Here is a 21,676-nt window from a genome sequence, read left to right as displayed (position 1 = left end):
CTGTCTGCCGACAGTGGCCAGTGCCATTGCTACTTTACCTCGCTCAAACTGGAAGGAGTTTATGATGAAGAATAGTGCAGAAAGTCAGTGTGGCCTAGTGGCTAGGAAACTGCATTGTAAGTCAGGACGTTTGGCTTCTGTTCCTGGCTCTACGTCATAACCATGGGAAAGTTGCTTCACCTTCCTCTGTCTGTTTCCTCTGCCACGGGCAGGGACTGTCTCTCATTCTGTGACTGCGCACCACCTAACACAACGGGGTCTTGCTCTTGCCTGAGGTTACCGTATTGCCTATGAGAAGTAGTAAGGAAACAGAGTTAGGGGCATAGAGTGTTTTCTCTTTTAGGGCTGGAAATTGGTTATCCCAGCCTGAAACCCATTTCTGGCTCTCGAAGTGCCAGTGTGGAGGTTAGCCGCCTGCCATTGCACTATTGGTTTAAGAAAATAAATATTATCATTTCAGGCGTTGGGGACGTTGGGAGAATACTCCAGTGTGGCAGAAATGTGTTTTCAACCCACTGCCCTCCACTTAAATGTTGTTTTCCTTCACCGTCAGGCAATTAAATTTTAAGAAAACTCTGGTCCCCCGGGTTTGTCATCACTCGGGTGAGCAATAACCCTCCGTGCACAATTCCAAAGAGGGAGCAAGCTCTGGGAGCTGCCACTTCAGGGCATTGCAGTGACAGACGGAGTGCATTGCTCAGAGCCGCATGGTCTGCCCTCTTATCTGTTTCCGAAGCAAAGGACGCCGGGGTAAAAACTCGCGGAGGTTCCTTTCAGCCTTGTGTTTGTGGAGGTGGGAGTTGGAAGGATGCTATTATAGGCAAGCTAGAGGTTTATGACGCCTGCTGAATCTGACATGTGCTATCAGCAGAGCCCCCAATTAGTTACAGGTTCTGTTAATCTTTAAAGGCTCCAAGTCGTTACCCGAAGCACTGACCTACCCCAATGTGTCCCAAATCTGCTTCTATAGAAGTCAGTGGAAAAACTCCCTTAAATCTGATTCTGCTCTCACTTTCACCCCGTCCCCAGCACCACCACGGTGTTCAGAGACTGGATCTGGCCCTTGATAGCTAGTTACTTAAATCAGCCATTCTGATGCTGATCATTTGCAAACCTGCAAAGCACTGAGCAACCTCAATCTTCAAGAAGCAGCTGAGTGTGACTCAGCATCTCCCAGGGCTGGGTTTAATATCACTCACCATCTGGGAGGCAGGAAACGCAAATGTAATTTGCGCCCTGGGTGTCTGAGCGACCCCTAGAGCTGTGAAGTAGCAGCGCAGCCACCAATGGTTCTACTACAGAGCCTGTTGAAGCTAGTGGAAAGATTCTCATCCACTTCATTGGGCTTTTGGGTCAGGTGTATTGTCCCTTTAAGAAAATAAGAAGATGAGGTTACCTAGCATCTAGATTTGTACCCAGAGCTGTGCATGTCATCTGATGCTGTCATGGGGGTCGGAAAATTGTGGGACAATTCTGAAGTCTTTAGCAGCAGTGGGAACAAAGGTATCCAAAGATTTCAGTGTGCCCAAACTGACAGAAAGAGGCCGAGAGCTAGGAAAAATATCACATCAGCAGCTTCCTTTGCCCCAGGGCTATTTGGAAAATTACAGTAAAGATAGGGGATGAACCTGTTTCAAAGGCTAGATCTCGGCCCTTTGAGCACTCTGTTCTGTGCCAACCGCATAGGGATTATGACACAGAGTTGAGCAGTTTGGGTTCCATCCAGCAGAGGGCAGTGATGCATATGCGCACTAGCTTGTTGGTTGCACTGTATTACAAAACAGTTAACATAATTGCCACAGGTAGCCTCACTTTGATATTTGCATCGCATTATGTCCTGCGTGGTGGTCCACAATCTGTGAGGACTCGGGTATGGGCAGTGAGGCCTAGTGGTTGGAGTCAGGAGCCAGGACACCGGAGCTTGTGGTCAGAGTGGGAGCCAGAGTCAGAATTCAAAGCAATGGTCAGAGTTGGACTCAAGGGACAAGCCAGAGTTGCAGTTAGGGGTAAGGTAGAGGAGCAGGAATCTGGAGCAAGGCAGGAAATCAGGAACAGGGAGCAGAGGAGGACCTGGGATCAGGAGGGCAGGGACAGGTACAAAGACAGGGCTCATGAGTCAGGCAAAGAGGCAGGGACCAAAGTGCTGGCAGCCAGCCAGGGATTCACCTAATTACTCGGACAATTTTCTGTGTCTCCTTCTGGCTGAAATAGTGCGTCCGAGCCAATTGGTGAGGCTGGACAGCTCCGCCAACTAGGAACTTTGTGGGCAGACCTGTTGGTGAGCTAGACCTTTGTTAGTCCCCTTCTCCAGTGATTGCAGTGCTCGAAATACTGCCTGGGACTCTACAGGCCAGAGTTCAAGACCCCTGACTTCCTGCAAACACTTAAGCATGTACTTAACTTTGAATATGTGAGTGGTCCTATTGAAGTTAGGCAGATGAGATACTCTCATCATATGGTGATAACACTCTTTCCACTCAGCTAATGTCTCTGGAGGACATTAGAGAGAAGCTACTGAAGTTTTTAAATCTGCAGGTCCAGATAACTTGCATCCAAGAGTTTTAAAAGAGCTGGCTGAGGAGAGTACTGGACTGTTTATGTTGATTTTCAATAAGTCTTGGAGCACTGGGGAAGTTCCAGGAGACTTGAAGAAAGCCAATGTTATGCCAATTTTTAAAAAGGGTAAATGGAATGACATGTTAATTATAGACATGTTAGTCTGACATTGATCCCAGGCAAGATAATGGAGTGACTGATACGGGACTCGATTAATAAGGAATTAAAAGAAGATAATGTAATGTAATTAATGCAGGTCAACCTGAGTTAAGGTAAAATAGATCCTGTCAAACTAACTTGATTTCTTTCTATGAGATTACAGGTTTGGTTGATAATGGTAAATAGTGTTGACATAATATACTTAGACTTCTGTAAGACGTTTGACTTGGTACTGCACAACATTTTGATTAAATAGCGAGAATGATATAAACTTAATGTGCTACACATTCAATGGATTAAAAAACTGGCTAACTGATAGGTCTCAAAATGTAACTGTAAATGGGAAATCATTATCAAACAAGTGTGTTCCCACTGGGGTCCTCCAGGAATCAGTTCTTGGCCTTATGCTATTTAACATTTTCATCAATGACCTGGAAGAAAACATAAAATCATCACTGATAAACTTTGGAGATGACCCAAAAATTGGAGAAGTGGTAAATAATGAAAAGGACAGATCATTGATTCAGAGCAATCAGGATTGCAGGAGCACTTTGGTGCAAACAAAGAATATGCATTTTAATATGGCTAAATGTTAATGGGTACGTCTAAGAACAAAGAATGTAGGCCATACTTACGTGATGGGGCACTCTATCCTGGGAAGTAGTGACTCTGAAAAAGGTTTTGGGGGCGTGATGGATAATCAGCTGAAACCTAGTGTGATCCTGGGATGCATAAACAGGGGGATCTTGAGTACAAGTAGAGAGGTTTTTTAACCTCTGTATTTGGCACTGGTGCAATCGCTGTTGGAATCCTGTGTCTAGTTCTGGTGCCCACAATTCAAGATGAATGTTGATTAAATTGGAGAGAGTTCAGAGAAGAGCCACGAGAATGATCAAAGGATTACAGAACATGCCATATAGTGACAGACTGAGCTCTTTGTATCTATTTCGCTTAACAAAGGGAAGGATAAGGGTGACATAAGTCCCTACGTGGGGAACAAATATTTAATAATGGGCTCTTCAGCCTAGCCGAGAAAGGTACAACATGATCCAAAGGCTGGAAGTTGAAGCTAGACAAATTCAGACTGGAAATAAGGTGTAAATTTGTAACCGTGAGAGAAATTAACCATTGGAACAATGTACCAAGCATTGTGGTGGATTCTCCATCACTGACAATTTTTCCATCAAGGTTGGATGGATTTTTCTCAGAGATCAGCTCTGGGGATTTTGGGGGGGAAGTTCTATAGTCTGTTATACAGGACGTCGGACTAGATGATCACAGTGGGCCTTGGAATCTATGAATAAGCTATTCACAAATGTTTGCAGAATCAGGCCTTGGCTAGTAACTTCGCACCAGAACACAGACCAAAAGGCTTTGCCTTCCAGGAGACAGTGGGTCAGGTTTGCAGGACTCACTGTGTTCTCTCAGTCAGCTGCAGAGTCCAGGATGACTGAAAAGTTGGAGAGGGAGAAGGACTCGCTGCAGACATGACTAGCCAATGGCGCTGGAATACTTTTTATAGTGGGGGCACAGTGCCCCCCCTTACCCCGTCCATGCCACTCCCTAGAGCTGGGGCTGGGAGCAGAGCTGGGGCTCGTGGAGGGGGAGGACATGGACATGGGTAAGGGAGCCAAAGTTGGGGCCACATTTGGGGGTGGGGGCAGAGCTCCGGGCACAGGGCCAGGAGCAGAGCCCCGTGTAAAACTTGGGGGCGCACCCCCCACACCTCTAGTTCCTGCACCTATGTGACTAGCAGGTGACAACAAGTCTGATTCTACATTGTTTGCACTTCCAAAACTTCTAGGTGATAAAGCTTTTACGCAGATGTCACTAAACTGCATGCTGGCTAGAAATGACAGCTGGCTTTAGGATTCTATTGAAGACGATTTTCAACCAACAACAGCTTTGGCAAAAGAGCTGGTATTTTAAAAGTAGATACTGTGAAAAATAAAAGCAGTTTCTAGTGTAAAAATTAATTCTGCTCCAAGTTAAGAGCATTGTAATTAAGTGGGGTTTTTAATATGCCTCCAAAGTCTTAGATTAGTTATCCATCAGTGCCCACTTAGGTTAGTTTGGGCATTCGTATTCATTCTAGAGCAGGGTGAATGCTGCAAAATAAAGTGAACATTTGTTTGAATTTTCAAATGAGTTTGCTCCGATTGTGTTGGTGAACCTTCACGGTGCACTTACCATGAATCTTCTAATGAATGATCTTTACTAGCGTGAGTCCTTGTGAAAGAGGGGTTTTAAGCTGGTGTATGCAAAGATTCAGCAAAAGTAAGTGAGTTTCAAGCAGCAAGGCTACTCAACAGCTAGGAGAACTGTACATTTTACACTCAAATTTGCACGGTTGTGGGTGAGTGAACTAAGCCAACCGGTGGGGGAAGAGAGCAGTTTTGTGTTTGATTCTGATCTTGCATGGTTTTATCCCAGTGTGGAAGGAAAACAGAATCAGACTCCATGTGACTGACTCATTGCAGAGTTCAGGTATTTTGGATTAACTGTTCATGAGCAATGTGCTAGGACCAAGATTTAGCTCTTGAGAATTTTGCCAGTAATTGGAAAATGTTGGGTGCACTTGAGAATTTTGCAACGTGTGGACAGAAACGGAGGAGAAATGTGTTGAATAAATAGTTTGTTATGAATTACTGACCCACCTCTAATTCAATGGACATATTTATTACAGTTATTTGAAAGAGAAAAGTCCTCAGTGGATCTACATCCACCTTTCCACTATTTATTCAGTTTGCCTAATGATTTGATACTAATCCTTAAAGGTTTCTAACTTTCTATTAAATATACCCAAGAGTAAATATATTTCTGGTTTATTTTAGAAATGTAGGGCTGGATGGAACCTCATCTTTGAAAAAAAAAAAAAGCACATTTCCACAGAAAACCATTACTATTCTTCCACTAAAGAGTCCTGTTTAAATGGTAAGTATTTTTCAGATGAGACAGAAAACCCAAAGTCCTTACCATTTCTGGTTATGAAAGTTCCCGTGGCACTTTTTATTGCAGGAGTGTTTAATCCAAGGATTTTAGCACAAACTAGGCAATAGAGAAAGGGAGGGAGACGTGGTTAGGGTGCTGATTTGGGACTTGAGGGACCTTGGTTTAATTCCCTTCTGTGCCACAGGCTTTCTGGGTGACCATGGGCAAGTCACTTAATTTTTCTGTGCCTCAGTTTCTCATCTGGAAAATGAGGATTACAACTCTACCTCACGGGGGTGTTGTGAAGATCAATACATTAAAGATCATGCAGTGTAATGGGGACCATATAACTGCCTTCGATAGATAGAATTACCTGCTTCCTACCTAAAATTCCCCCTGCTATTACAGATGGACACAGTATTCACCATTTTGTCCTAAACTGTCGTACAGTGTTGTTGTACACTATTAAATCACTTCTTCCTCTCATCCCAGAAATGGCTGTACTGTAGGAATGTGAAGTGATGTATATTGTAATAAAGTGACATATATATGTCACAAAACTGAGCAATTCTGATTCCAGCCATATTATATATATATATAAACTGACTACTATATATGTATGTTAGTTTATTACTGCTTATTACAGTATATATATATATATATATATATATGGCTGGAATCAGAATTGCTCAGCTGTGTGCCATAAGCCCTATACTGCTAACAGCCAATGGAGATTCTCTAGTGGTGCTAGTGGGGGGTGGGCGGGCTGTGCCTTTGGCACAGAAGGATCAAAGTTCTATATTGATTGCCATAATGAAGCTCTGGGGATCCAGGGGAGGTCCCTGACTTGTTACGATGTAATGGTAAGGATGCTTTGCATTTCTGTGCTTCCTTGGAGCCAGAATGACCCATCCGGACATTATATTGTTTGTAAAGTGCGTTGGAATTTTTCTGGCATGGACTCCATAACTCTAAAATCATCGGGTTAACTTTTCATACGTGCCTGAGTGCCCTTGAAGGTCCGTGGGCCTTAGGCTCCTAAGGTGCTCGGGCGCTTTGGAAAACGTTGCCCATTATCAGGCATACTAGTCATCTGCAAATGTCCTGTCGGCAAGTAAACACTTGCTGCAAAATTCCACACAAGCTTTGATACGAGTTGCAGTAACAAAAGAAACCGCCACACTTGTTAAACAAATGTGCATGTTTTTAATCACACTTTTTCTCCTGGCAATTAAAAGCAATTTGGCCTCTGTATGCTAACATCTCTGTCTCCATAGGCAGAGAAGATGCCTGCTTCTTGCACCGTTTGACCTCAGTGATTTGCATCAATGTGAGTGAGTAGATAATTGGGCCTTGTATATACTAGCTGCAAACAGGACAAGAGACACAAGGCAAAGTTGCTACAGAGGCTGGCTTTTAGAGGTGATCAGCAACATCCCATTGACTTCAGAGGCTCAGCACCTCTTCAGATGAGGCCTTTTGGTTACCATTATTATTTGTGTGTTAAACAATCTGGTCGTTGCATGGCTCATACTTATGAGAAAGCTCTTTATAACGATTAAGGAGGGCCACATGCCAGGAAAAAAATATTTTCCCACTAGGGAAAGGTCATCTGTGAAATTTCATGAACAATTGCCATGTTCTCTAAATGGCCCCTTTTTTTTTTGTAATTGCGTGTCAGACCAAGTGCACTCAAACCGTAAGCAGTGTTTGATACAAGGAGAGTGAAATGAGATAATCCATGTTTTCATCATTCATAGGCTGCTCTTTTCACAGGCCGTGGGCCGTACTTTATTAGGTTGAGCAGCTCTGGGCGGGCAAGAAAGACCCGGGCCTTTCTCATCAGTATGAGAATAGCCCAGTGAATGGTTTCCAAGTGTTTACTCAGCATTTGTCTCGTGGTTCATCAGAGGAATGGGGAGGGGGGTGCCGACAGATCTTTTGTCCGACTGAACTGCCTGATGTGTTATGACAATGTTCCATGAATATGCAGAATGGCAGAAGGGATTAGACCCAGCACAATTCCCCTCTGGCATTTTTTTTTTTTTTTTTGCCTGGGATGTTCAGAGCTTTAAGGGTGACCTGTTCACAGTCAGGGCACCAAACATCAGATTTTCCTGTAGATAGGGGTGTAAAAATCCCACACTTGTCCAAAGTTGTTAACATCTGACTGGAAGGTTGGCCAGTCTTATCTCATGGCCTTCTCTTTATAATGTTTCAGCTGGCGCTAATGGCCTAATCAAAGGCATTGTTTAGTAGGAGACATGTAAATATTGGGGGCTAATTAACGCCTGAGTCAATCAATCACATGTGGGGTCCAGGCCAGTGATAGCTCTGTTGGCTTTTGCTGAACAGATAGTTTCTGCTCCTTCCTGGTAAATCGTTTCTTCTTGCTTACCATAGTCCTGGAGATGTTAAGACACAGGCTAGCCATGTCTACACTACAATAGGGTGACCAGATGTCCTGATTTTATAGGGACAATTTCGATTGTTGGAGCTTTTTCTTATATAGGCATCTATTACCCCCCACCCCCTGTCCCAATTGTTCACACTTGCTATCTGGTCACCCTAACACTACAGTGACTAGAGGGACGTAGCTATGGTGCCATAGCTAAGCCGACATAATCCTGTAGTGTAGAGACAGCATACGGTGGTGGAAGGGGTTCTTCCAGCTGATGTAGGAGCAGCCCTCCCCAAGCAGCAGTTGCTAGGTCAATGGAAGCATTCTTCAAGTGAAGTAACTTAATCCCTCAGTACCTCACTTTCCCTAGTTGTACAATTAACACAATTCCGGCTTTCCTCAGAGTGGTGTTGTGAGGGTATATGTATGAGAATATCCCCCGGACAATGCCACAGGCCATTCTTTCTCATGTGAAAACTCACTGATGGTTTTCCTGAACATCCCCTTTGGTTCTGGCTTTTATATCACTTCCTCTTTACCTGCAAGTTCCCATCCACTTGCCAAGACTCCATCCAGCCACCAATACCAGCGATGGTGGTTGTACAAGGCCAGAGTCATTAAGATCAACCTGTTGGCAGTTGAGCTACTTCTGTTGTTGAAACTACTTAACTCCTCAATAGCTGGCACAGTTTTGCTGTCTGTTTGTCATCTTTTCTCTTAGCCCCACATCCCCACTGTTATGTAAAGGCCTTAATACTGGTTTGCTGTAGGTCTGGGCTCCTGCATGTATTCTTTCACTGTCATTGCTGTTTCAGTGATGCCCACGCATTTCCATTGTGCAGCATGTGTGTTTACTGGTACTCTTTCTATTTGAAGCTAGATGTAACATCAGACCAGGCAGGAAAAATGGGCATGTGTCCGCTATGTGGCATGTGTCCACTATCCCTGGACTTAGGAGATGTGGGTTCTGGCCTTGCCTTTCTCACCTTGGGCAAGTCACTTCATCGCTCTGTGCCCTCAGTTTCCCCTCTGTAAAGTGAGGGGCAAATTGCCTATTTATGACGATCATTTTAAGAATAATTTGTTTGAGGTTTTTCTACGTCTATGCAAGGAAAGGGCTTAAGCAAGAAAACATACCACCGAGGAATAAAATCCATTACAATCTGAAAGTTCATTTGAAAGTAAAAAAAGAATAGCTTTAACCTCACAACATGCAAACGTTATATGCATCAATCATTGCAACAGAATTAAACACATTTAATTCCGACACCCTGTAATCTCACCCAGACATCAGATAGAAATAAGAAGCCAAGTCGTTTGGAATGGAAAGCGAAAAGAGAGAAGAGAAAGTAAAGGAAACAGAGAGAGAGAATGAATCATTGGGCATAAGTCAACAACTAACTAACGAGAGTTAGGAAGAAAGTTCTTCCATTGGGCAGGTTATGCCATTACTGTCCACTATAAAGTTTCTTGCCACTTCCTCTGGAGAATCTGATACTGATCAATTTTGGAGACACATTACTTGACTAGATAGGCCATTGATCTGATCCAGTCTGGCAATTCCTCTGTTCCAGTGACCGAGATCCTTCTCTCATTCAACCACAGTCACCGATTTAACTGGCATCCTCATTTGTTGTACAGAAATGGAAAAGTGCATTTATTAGTACTTGTAAAAGTGCCAAGCAGCGGCCCTCCCACATCTTGGGAGACTGACCAAACAGATCTCACTGTCTTGAGCAGCAGAGGTTTCTTCCCCTTTCTCAACTTAATCCAACTCTTCCTAGGTACACCCCCACGTCATCACCTTTTCCTTTGTAGTTTATTGCGCCAGTATTGCCGATTAGCTCCTTCAATCCTTCTTCCTAATTCAGCTCCCACCCCCTCAACAAACCACTTGGTCATATTTGTTGGTTTTCCTCTTAATTTAATTTCCCAGGGTCTTTCTGGTGGTGAGTTGCCTAGAACTGCAAATAGTATTCTGATGATGGTCTTAGTAGTATACAGAGGGAGACTATTATTATATCCTCTGTGTGCAGCCCAACATTGACAGGGCTACTTTTGCTGCCACACGGCTCCTATTTAATTTGCTGTCCACTGTCACCTCTAGCTCTCTCCCTGTATTGTCTATCTGTCTAGGTGATCACACCGGCTCCATTTCCATAGCGTCCTTACTGATTCTTTGGTGTCTCCCTCCCATCTCCTGCTGCCTACCCTGACCTATTAGAGTCCCTGACTGAAGCATATTGTAGGAAGAAAAGAATTCACAATAAATCAAAGCACACTTAAAATAACCCCTGAAGTTAAACCATCCACTAAAACAGGCAGAACAATGTTTTAATTGTATTTCATGCAAAGGAATCCAACTGTGTTACACACACCCCATAATGTATAGTGGGGGAAACCTTTCAAAAGAGATATTGACTAGATGCCTCGGTAAGGACACTATTATGTCTAATGGTTAAATCACGGGACATCTGTGGCCTGCTCCTGGCTATTCTACTGACTTGCTGTTCTTCCTTAGACAAGGCACTTCGTGCTTCGCTGTCTTTCTCATTTATAAACTGAATAAAATTAACAATTACCAATCTATCTCCGAGAGCATGGTGAGGTTTAATTTGTCCAATGCCTAGCACAAAGGGCCCCTGGTCCATCACTAGGGTGCCTGGATGCTACTGGAATACAAATCATGTGTTATGTGGAAGGTCAGACTAGTTGATCATAATTGTCCCTTCTGGCCTTGAAATCCATGTCCCCATTTATATTGTAAAGTCTTGTATTGTAAATTTCTGTGGTCCCTAGCACATGGAACCCCGGTTCTCAATGTGTTCCTCTGGACCTACCATACTACAGGTCATCAAAAATGCAGGTCAGAGTTGAGGTCCCCGATCTTTACAGCTACACAACCCAAACTGAGTGTCCTTAAGGTTCACCCACCCTTGTTGATGGAAGAAATGAACACATATGCCATCATTTTGGCATCGGCATATTTCACTGCACCAATGTGCTGGGAGGTGTGAGTGTTTGCTATCAAGTCGGTCTTTGGTCTACAGACAATCAGAGATCTCGATAAAGCTGATTGGTGTGTTAAGGCTAAATAGAAGGAGTGATTAAGCCCCTTTATGTAGTGATAGCTGGAAACGTTAGGACACTACCATCCAAGTCTTTAGGCTACGTGGCAAAGCCTGAGCAGAGTTAAACAGCATGGGCTAACATGTTTTCTTGGGAGTAGTTGCTAGGGGCAAGGAGATTGCTTGGCAAACTGTGTGTTAGAGGTAGAAAGCCCACAGAAAGCCAGCAGATGATGAGAAGCAATCGTGAGTGAAGCCCTGAGAGAGAGCAGAGAGAAAACTCCTTGGAATACAGGACTGACTAGAGAGGCAGGCTTGGAAACAGTGAGCAAGGAAACTACCGTGTATTGATTGTTTCCAGTGTGTTCAGGGAAACGGTACTTTGTGTCCATTCTTTGTAAATAAAGAGGCTTGCACCAAAGAGATACAAGACTGTATCATCAGTTTCTCCTCCTAATGAAAACAACCTGTCAAGCCCCCAGGTCTGAGTGGCAACAATACAAACATCCATGTTCCTTAGATAAAGTCATTGCTGAATGGCTGTTGCTGAGGTCCTGCAGGTGTAGGTACTTGGATATGCACCCTGCAGCGCATGACTGTCTATTCTAGACTAGTGATGGGTGAGCTATGAAAGTCCTCCATGGCTGGTTCAACTAGGATAAAGACACCCAAGGATTTGGATACGCCTCCAAACCACTTGAGCCTGCCTAATTATGGTGGAAATCACAGTGTTCCGATGATCTCTGTTCCAGCTAGAAGACACAAGGAAAGAGGTCACAACCTTTAAAAATGGAGAGTGGGGGAGGGAGGGGGGAGTTAACCAAATTTCCAGGCACCTCAGGATATGCCTGGGTGGGTTCTCACATCTCTCAACAAGTGTATCCTTGGAGCAAAGAGACCGTCTCAGATTGGCTGAACACAAGACAATATTGTGAGTCATGTTTGTCCAGTTTGTGGTGGCCAAGCTTACCCCTGAATCATCATCTCTCTTGCTTTATCATGGTGGAGGGTGGGATTAACACAGGCTTGTCTGAGGCATATGTGCTTTGCCACCTACTTTGCCTACAATGCAGGTAGGTGAAATAGGAGTGTTTTAGCTCTCTAAGTGCATCGCTCACCCCTTACCACAGTAGTGCCAGAGCCCTGTACAAGAGGAAGTTCAGTTCACAGGGACTTGGCTTTCCATATATATTCAATATATTAACAGATGGTTTGCACCAGGCTCTGTTCCCATCTGGCCTGCAGGTAACCCACCTTTCACTGAATGTATCTGTGTGGAGGAGGTGATGCCGGGGAGCGCACACCTCTCAGGAAGTGAAGGAGTGGGCTGTCGCATCAGGAGAGCTCTCCCCCTCGGCAATGTGCACCGTGAGTGGAAGTCGGTTTCTTGTCACTCGTTAGCTGTTCAACCTGAACGGCTTGTGCTCCCAGGCCATGGGGGGGAGGGGGGACTCATTAGAGAGGCCTAGCTAGGTAGGTGGATTAGAGGACCTCTAGCTGCAGGCAGACAGGATTTAGGATGTGAGACAGGGAAGGAAATTCTCCATGACAGAGGTGTGCTCAAAGCCTAGAGGGCAGGAACTGGCCCTCTTGTTACAAATGAGCTCTCTTGCCCCTGGCAGGAGCATTACACAAAGAGACAAGACAAGTGGAAGCAAGACGACAATGGGAGAGGGATCGTAACTGCCAGCCCTGAAAGTATTAGCACTAGTGGGCCAGGCTGCTAGAAGAGAGCAGCAATAGGCCACGTAGAAAGAGAAAGCTGCGCTGCAACAGCCAGATTTCCAAGGACTCAGAACCCACAACTCGAGCCACATTTCCAAAGGACCTCTGCTCCCATTCACATTAATGGCCCTAACAGATATTCATCAGTGACTCACAGTGCTTAGATACGATGCTGAAAGGTACCTTAGGCCTACAATAGATCAGACTAGATCCTGGCTCCCCTTTATAACAGATGTTTAGACAAACAAAGCAGAAAAACTGTATGATGTGGACCTCCCATATCAATTGTACCAAAAGGATGCTCATTGACCGATAGCAGTCTGGATGCAGTGGGTGACTGGTCTTGGAAAAATGAGATGGCCCAGATCCAGAGGACCAGATTGGTAGCACTGGAGCCTGAAGTACTAAACACCAGGAGAGGTATGGCACATGAAAAGGTACAGCTTGTGAAACCCAGTTATTCCACGTCACCCTGCTTTGGGGGGAGCCCGTCTAAGTGTTGGCGGTAGAACTAATCAGAAAAAGGGGGTGTGAAGTTTCCATGGAAAATTTCAATTGGAAAGGAAGTTGGGTTCCATGGCAAATGTCTAGGTTTTTCTAGTGAAAACTCAAAACCTGAAATATTGCAGCTGACAACCAAAATATTTAAATTCTGCAGTGCCATGACAGTGTCTCATGAACGTTGTCGTTTGGGTGCCTTATGCTCCCTATAGTGAGCAGCCATGAAGAGGACTAAGTAAATGTGATACTTTATGTGGGGTGTTTTTTCCCACAGACCTGTATTCTCTCACTCGTCGTCCACATACACTCCGCTGCCCTTCACCATGCAGGCCAGGGATTACACTGTAATATGAGGACAGGGGCATCTGGTCCCCAAGGGATCACGGGCCCCTCGCGTCTGCATTGAGGAATGTGGGTTGGGCAAGTAGAGGTGCTGGCTGAAACCCCAAAAATATAAACTGAAAACCAAAATTGTGGGAGGTTTTGGTAAAAATAAATAAATTGGGTTATTGGTTATTTTTGGAGGCAAACCTGACAAATTGAATCAAATGGGTATTTCCTGCAGAAATGTTGGGGTTGATATTTTTAAAGCCATTTTTTAAAATAAAAAGATGGTTCAAACCCACTCTCGTGATGGCCTTCTTACAAAGATCAGACTGGTTTGGCAAATTGCTTTCTATATGAATCTTTTCCCTCAATACAATACATATTGGCTTACCAATATTTGCGGTGAGTCCCAATGATGGCTAGGGAAAATGAATTATTCATGTCATGATTTTAAAAAAAATGTAATTAATTTACAGGCAGTGAACCTGCAACCCAGCCCTTCATGACCCTTCAGACTCGCTGTGCTGAAAGTTTGTGGTGACTCCTGAATATGGGTTCATCATGACCCCCTTGGCTTGCATATATTGGATGCCATGGAACTTCCCTGGTGGTGGAATCTTCACTTTCATGTTGGGTGCAGGTCCTTAGAGAGCTCCTCTGAAGGTCGAGCTGGGGCAAAGAGAAAGAGAGGACTTGTGACTTCCATCACCATCAGGATGAACTTTATTTCCCTATCCATTGCACAGGGCAGGGATAGAGAGTGCAGTGCCCTGTGAATGCCTAATGTGGTGGGGGAGTTTGGGTGGCGGGGAGGGAGGGAAGGTATTGCAGAAGCAGCACATCGCCGTGTCCAAGAGAGGCAGCTGGACCCTCATTTCATTAAAGAGATGGGGGCATGAACACTGGATTTTTTTGGGGTGTTTTCAGGATCAGATTAAGGCCCGGGTGCTAATGGCCAGTGTCTCCAGCCCCAGCTTCCGGTGTTATGGGACTAAGCAGAATCTCTGCTTTCATTTTAAAAAAAAAGAAAAAAAACAGTAACTTTCTAACCTTCATGTGGGTGAAGAAAAGCTTGAACACGTGACCCGAGTGTAAATGACGCAATGGCGTCTTCCTGAGTCTGCAGAGAGCCTGAAACAAATGCTCTGAGGGGTGTAAGCTGCCCCATCTATCGCAATGGGATGTTAATTCAAAGCCCCACTGCTCTGGGCAGCTCTGTCAACACCATCCCAGCAAGGAACTGGGTGTGTGGCAGAAGGGGAGGAACGCACTGGGCCTGGCCCCCCTCATCTATTCTAGCTGCTGAGGTAAGTATTGAGGGACCCACTTGTTGCCAACCTGCTGCTCCTGGGTTGGGGGCCAGAAGGAGATTCCGTGGCACTATCCCTGGCTGTCTGGGAAGGGAAAGGGACCTCTCTCATTGCCACACCAAGTGGGAGGTTGGAGCAGAGCCACCAGGGCCTGAGGTTGCTTTAATCTGGACCTAGGTGTTTGGGAGCAGAGTGGGTTGATGGAGTCAGAGAGGCTGGGCTATGTACACAGAGCTAGAGAGAGATTTGCATTGGATAAGGAGGCTGGAATGTGCAAGCAAGCAAGGTAGCCCCTCATCATCCCACCCTGGTGTGAACAGGCGGAGAGAAGGCACTTCTCTCCTTCTCCAGCAGGTGTAACCCTTTGTATGCTAGACGGCATTTATATCTTGTTCATTTGGCTTGAGTCAGGACTGCAGGATGGGGTCCTGTGATTCACACCCCCATGAAAATGTGGTGGAAACACTGTCACATAAGTCATTTAAAACTGAGCTAGAAAATGCTGGAGAACGTAATGTGAAGAACGACATCTGTGATGTCAGAGGCTGGACTGGATGATATGAGAGGTCTTTTTTCATCTCAAGTATTGGTGATAAGTTGATCAGTGCATACACTTCCATCCTCTATATAGTTCTATACTATTATGGAACCAGGGGTCACCCCATGAAATGAATAGGCAGCAGGTTTAAAACAAACTAAAGTAAAAGGAGGTATTTCTTCACACAACTCACACTCAATCTGTGGAACTCGGAGTCTGGGGATGTTATGAAAGCCAAAACTATAGCATGGGTCAAAAAAGAACTAGATAAGTTCCTGGAGGATAGGTCCATCGGTGGCCATTAGCCAAGATGGCCAGGATGCAACCTTGTGCTCTGAGTGTCTCTAGTCCCTGTTTGCCAGAAGCTGGGAGTGGAAGCGAGGAGATGGATCACTCGATGTTCTGTTCATTCCCTTGGAAGCACCTGGCATTGGCCACTGTCAGAAGACAGGATACTGGGCTGAATGGACCCACTATGGCCATTCTTATACAGTGCATTAGGACCTTTCATATGTTTTGACTAGTATGTATAGAAAACAGCAGAGACTGTTCAAAGGTTGGACATATACTATGGAGACATGCTGTTTAGTCTATATGCCCCCATCCCACTTTAAAAACAAATCCATAAATATCAGTGGTGATCTGAGCTAGGGCTTTCGTCATTCTTTTGCTTTTACTTTCCTGTGAAGGACTTTTGACAGCTTTCAATGCGTTGCTTGGGATAGCATCCACAGGGTCGGGTTTCCATTGTGATTGGCCTTTGTAATTTACGAACATAAAAAGTTATTGTACGGGGATGGACATCATGGGGGAAATTCCCATCAACATTTGTAAAGCTGCCATCTCACAGTGTTCTCAATCTCTCCTTAAAAACCCACCCCTGCCATGATTCCTGCAAATCACGCCCATCTAAGCTTTGGTCATCGCACTATGCTAGAATTTCTATTTTTCTGCTAAACTCTTTTCTTTTGTTATACCATCCTCCCATCCTCTTCCAACCTGTTGCTTTGGCTTGCCCCCATCCACTGAGACCTGACATCTAGGCCTTGATCCTGCAAAGACTGACCCCATGCATTTAACTTTACGCAAGGTGAGTCGTCCCGCTGCCTTCAAAGGGCCTACTCATCATTCCTTTGAAGCCCATGACAAAACTTTCACCAGCTTCGGTGGAGCTGGGATTTCACCCATTGCGTATAAAGTTAAGTATGTTTTTCCAAGATCTGGGCCTTAGACTGTAAGCTCTTCATGGCAGCATCTGCCTTTTATCTTGTACAGCACCTAGCCCAAAGGGGCCCTGACCCTTGTTTGGGGTTCCCAGACACTAATGTAAACACGTAATAAATAGTGAGGCCAATATCAGAATCAGCTATACAATCAGATTTTCACTCTTGACTCTCAATCTCTTTGAGGTTTAGACAAAGCAAATGATAAGAGGTAAGTAGGGAGGGAGGATGCGTGGGTGTGTAAAGGACAAGATACCTGCATAGAGAATTTTACCTTCCTCCCTCCCCACTCCCACAACAAACTCCTTGCCTTCAGACTCTAATTAGGCATATAAGTACTTGTAGTATGAACACAGCCACATTTTTGGCATATGAACTTTTTAAAACCTGGGTCTAGCTACAATCTATAGTGGGTGCTGGGGGAATAGGGCATATAAGAAAATACATCAGTTTAAAATAAACATGGAGCTGTATATAGGGGTTTTTGTGTGTGTGCTTTATGTTATGATTTCTAGTGGTGTTTCAACCTACGTTCAGGACCTTATTGTGGGATTTCTCCTTAGCTGACTGAAGGCAACAGTGTCAAACAAATTTGCCAACATTTAAATATTGGCTGATGTCAAATAAATAAGATAAGAAACACAGTGATCTCTGGCTCTCACCCACCGCTGAGGTGACCATTCTAAGGGAAAGTGTTGCAGGTCAAATCCTACTTTTAGATAGTTAAGACCCATTTTACCTCTGTTTTATCTAAACAAAAATAACCAACACAAATACCCTTTAAACTAAGAAACTGTTATTCTGCCACTGTAGAGAGGCTCACTCTATCTGCTTATAGGGCGATCATCACCCTAGCATCTTTGCTCCTCACAATCATTCATGGATTTTATGCTCACAACACCCCTGCCAGGTAGGGAAATATTATCCCCATTTCCAGATGGGGAACTGAGGCAGTGGGTAGACAAAGTCTGTGGCTGGAACTGAACTCAGTTCTCTCCAGTCCTAATTAGTGCCTCGTCTACTAAACCATCTTTCCTACCCTTGCTCAACCCTTTGCAGTCTACAATTAAAATGCTATGAGTTTATGTGCCACTCAAATTATTTGAGTTGCATTTGCACCCGTCATGTTCTGTGTGAATATAAAATCAGGAACTATAATGCACAATGTCCACCATGCTTTCTTAATGTAATGGCCCCTCTAGCTATTGCATTACATACACATTCTGTAACATTACATACGAGATGTACATACATAGTTTGTAAATGTTTTCTTTAAATGCAATAGATACAGTTTTAAAGTATATTCCCCTATAGCTAAAGTAAGGAGGACAGACACTGTTATTTATTGCTCATTCGTTAAGACAATGAAAACCAGAGATAAGTCTCTGTCCTTTTAGTATGCATCCACTCATGTACACAGCAATGCCAGGTCTGACAGTGAGTTTACATTGCTAGACATCCGCTCCTACGCTCCTTATTCAGGCATCGTGGAGACTAGAGTGGAGAGCCCAGGGTCGGGCCTTGGGTGTTAAAATAAGCAGATGGTTTTCTTTAATTTGTAAACATTTTGGGATCAGCATGGAGCTATTTACCACTCTTCCTACAATCACAATCGGTATGGTTAACTCCACCTTTAGAAATGCCAATTCCTCCCTCTTTGGACAATCCCTTGCAATTAATACAAGGGGGGGGGGGAGACTTCGAATTACTGTTTACAAATAAACACATAATTGTTAACCCTCACCCCCAGCGTGAGGGACATTAAGCAGCTGAATTATAAACTATCCTTCTGAAAACGGTTCAATCCACTCCCTTCTCTACTGGCACTAACACACCGACCTCGGTAGCCCATGTCAGCAAATCGCACGAGGTTGCACAAAATAAATAACTCAAGTGTTGAAGACTGTTTTTATTACTTTGATTTTTACAGCCCCCCCCCCCGGACTTGTGCCCCTTACAATGTGTCCTATATTAAATCGTTTAAATACCGAGTAACGGTAGAAGCGTTACATTATCTTTTCAGTTGTTGTGCTCCGTGGTAAAATTAAAGGTGGTTTTTTATGACGAACTGTTTTTCTGCCGGAGAAAATAATTACAACATCAAAATGAACTGAAAACTATTCACACTGATACACAAACGGGTTATCTGGTTCAGTTCAGCACCACTAAAAAAAACAAACCAAAACAACCCAGCAGTTAGCAGGTGTACAGATGTCTCTAAAAAGTAGCAGATCCGCTCTATCGAATGTCTATATTCATTTAAAATAAAGCGCTTGTGTAGATATTTGCAAATGATTCCTCCGTTGATTACCTACAGACGCGGCTCTTGGTAAAACAACTTTGAACACCGAGGAAATGTTTGCAAAAAATAAACCTATCGAATATCACCGGGAAGCAGCGCGGGGAAGCTTTTTACAAACGAAATCGACAAAAGATTCAAATAACTGCCCCGCGATGCCGATTTATTCGCGTTTTCACCCTGCCGATGTATTTTTTTTAATCTGCAACGTTTCACAAAATAAAATATAAACCGAATGAAACGGTTCTAGGGTTACCCAGCTATTTCTGCACGGAAAGGGGGTACATTTCTCTGCAGCTTCCAATGTTTGGTGTCAGACCCCCCACAAAAGTGTCCGATTTTAAATACGGTTTAAAACAACCTGTCCCGGTGCTGGCTGCAAAGAGCTACTTGAGGATGGTTATCAGCCTATTCTTGTCTCCTGTGTTTGTTTTCCTGGTTTATCTCCCGTAGGAAATTAGGGTCCCTTCTTCAAGCGCAATTCCATCGGCACCTCCATCGCTTTCCCAGCCCACTACGCTGGGGCGTGTAATTGACCCAGTGGCTGGGGGCAGGTCTCCTCTCCCTATAAGTAGTTGGGTTTATGGAGGGTGTCCCCAGGCTGCTGCCAAGCCGCCTGCCCATCCCTCCGGCCAGGGGCCGCACCTGGTGCAGGTCAGAGTTACGGCGGCGGGGGGGCGGAGAGCGAGCGGCCCCGGGAGCTTGCCGGTCGGGGGCGGCTCTCCGGGGGCGGGGGCAGGGCCGGGGGGCCCCGCCGCCGCCGCCCCGCTGCAGGGGGACAGGGTGGCGCCAGCCGGCGGGGATATAAGGCGGGCGGGCTGAGCCCCCGGGGGAGCTCCCCTGGTTCTGCTCCCCCCGCGGCCGGCGCCTGATGAACCCGGGCAGCTTCCCCTACCTGCAGGCCATGGGCAGCCCGCCCGGCTCCCCCGCCGCCGCCGCCGCGCCGGAGCCCGGGAGCCCGGAGCGGGAGCCGCCGCCGCCGCCCGCCCCGGAGGAGCCGGCGGGCAGCGGCGGGCGGCGGCGCAAGCGGCCGGTGCCGCGGGGGAAGCCGCCCTACAGCTACATCGCCCTGATCGCCATGGCCATCGCCCACGCGGCCGAGCGGCGCCTGACGCTGGGCGGCATCTACCGCTTCATCACCGAGCGCTTCCCCTTCTACCGCGACAACCCCAAGAAGTGGCAGAACAGCATCCGCCACAACCTGACGCTGAACGACTGCTTCGTCAAGGTGCCGCGGGAGCCGGGCCACCCGGGCAAGGGCAGCTACTGGGCGCTGGACCCGGCGGCCGAGGACATGTTCGACAACGGCAGCTTCCTCCGCCGCAGGAAGCGCTTCAAGCGCGCCGACCTGGCCACCTACCCGGCCTACGCCGCCTTCGGCCCCGCCGCGCCCTACGCGCCCGCCGGCTACAGCCCGCCGCTGCCCGCGGCCGCCCCCTACCCGCGGGGCTTCACCATCGACAGCCTCATGGGCGGCGCCGCCGAGCTCCTGGGCCCCGCCGAGCTGGGCGAGCCCGCCTGCTTCCCGATCCCGCCCGCCAGCCCGCTGGGCCGGGCCTACCCTACTCCGCCTCGCCGCCGCCGCCGCCGCCCCACCTGCCCGGGCCCCCCAGCGGCTACTCCCCGCCCGGCGGCGCCCCGCTCTACGGCGCCGCCGGCCGCCTGGGCCTGCCGCCCGTGCGCCCCGCCGCCGCCGCCGCCTCCTGCGCCGAGCACCCCGAGCCGCTCCTGGCGCTGGCCGGGCCGCAGTTCGGCCCCAGTCCCGTCTACATGCGGCAGCCCGGCTTCGCTTCGGGACTCGAGCGGTACATGTGACTGCACTGGCTGCACTGGAAGTAGGAGCAGGCCCCCCGCGTACAACCCTTTTCCATGTTGATGGGGGACACACTGTACTTGAATGCATCTTTGTTTTTACTGTACATATGTAGATTATTTCATCCTAACCCTGTAAGGCGCCGCATAATGCGTTGTGCTGCATGGCGCTGAGTGTGAAACACATTGTCTGTTGCATTGCACATGTGCTGTCAAACACGTCGTGTATTGCATATGCATCGTACTGTCTCCTGTGCGCATTGATTGCCCGACCCACTTCAGTGCACACTACCATGTGGTATGCCCGATTCATTGCATATGCCTTTTATAATACATGGGAGTGCATTGTTGTATGAATTATGATTCACGGGATAATGCATTTAGTAGTGCACTGTGTAAACCATTGTGTAAGGTGCTGTTACCTTGTAGATTTGTAAACATTCCAGGATGTCCCGTTTTTTTTTCCTCTTGTTGGGTTCATAACCTATAACCGGACAGATAGTTAGCAAAACTACTAGGTATGGGATTTTTTATTAGTATTTAAGACTTTACCCTTTTTCTTCCCCTGAAGGAAAAAACATCTTTTTACTATTTTTAAAAAAAATAACTTTTATTGTTAGAAAGGATTTAAAAAAATAAATCTTTCCTTTCAACTGTTTAATACTGCTCTTTTTTTAGAAATGGTTTTGATGGGGTTTTAAAAATAGAATACATCAGAACTCAGCTGATTCATAGGAGAATCATAACACTATTTTAATTATGCCAAATGCCTTGTGCTTTCATTCTTTACTGACACTTTTTCAGAGCTATATTCTTACTGTTTCAA

At 46.0% G+C, this 21,676-nt stretch overlaps 1 protein-coding gene across 1 annotated transcript; it reads left to right on the top strand.

The window, feature by feature from the left end:
* The first annotated feature begins 19,909 nt into the window (after nt 1–19,909).
* FOXE3 (forkhead box E3) lies at nt 19,910–21,429 on the top strand. Its single transcript, XM_039486468.1, has one exon. The coding sequence runs from the start codon at nt 19,910–19,912 to the stop codon at nt 20,912–20,914; it is 1,005 nt and encodes a 334-aa protein (XP_039342402.1). The 3' UTR covers nt 20,915–21,429.
* The last annotated feature ends 247 nt before the right edge of the window (nt 21,430–21,676 follow it).

This window comes from Mauremys reevesii, linkage group 8 (assembly GCF_016161935.1).
Source record: "Mauremys reevesii isolate NIE-2019 linkage group 8, ASM1616193v1, whole genome shotgun sequence".
Taxonomy (NCBI): Eukaryota; Metazoa; Chordata; order Testudines; family Geoemydidae; genus Mauremys; species Mauremys reevesii.
This window is presented reverse-complemented; position numbering and strand designations above follow the sequence as displayed.

What these genes read in the sequence shown, in the direction of transcription:
- FOXE3 (XM_039486468.1), top strand. Translation starts at nt 19,910, where the DNA reads ATGAACCCGGGCAGCTTCCCCTACCTGCAGGCCATGGGCAGCCCGCCC.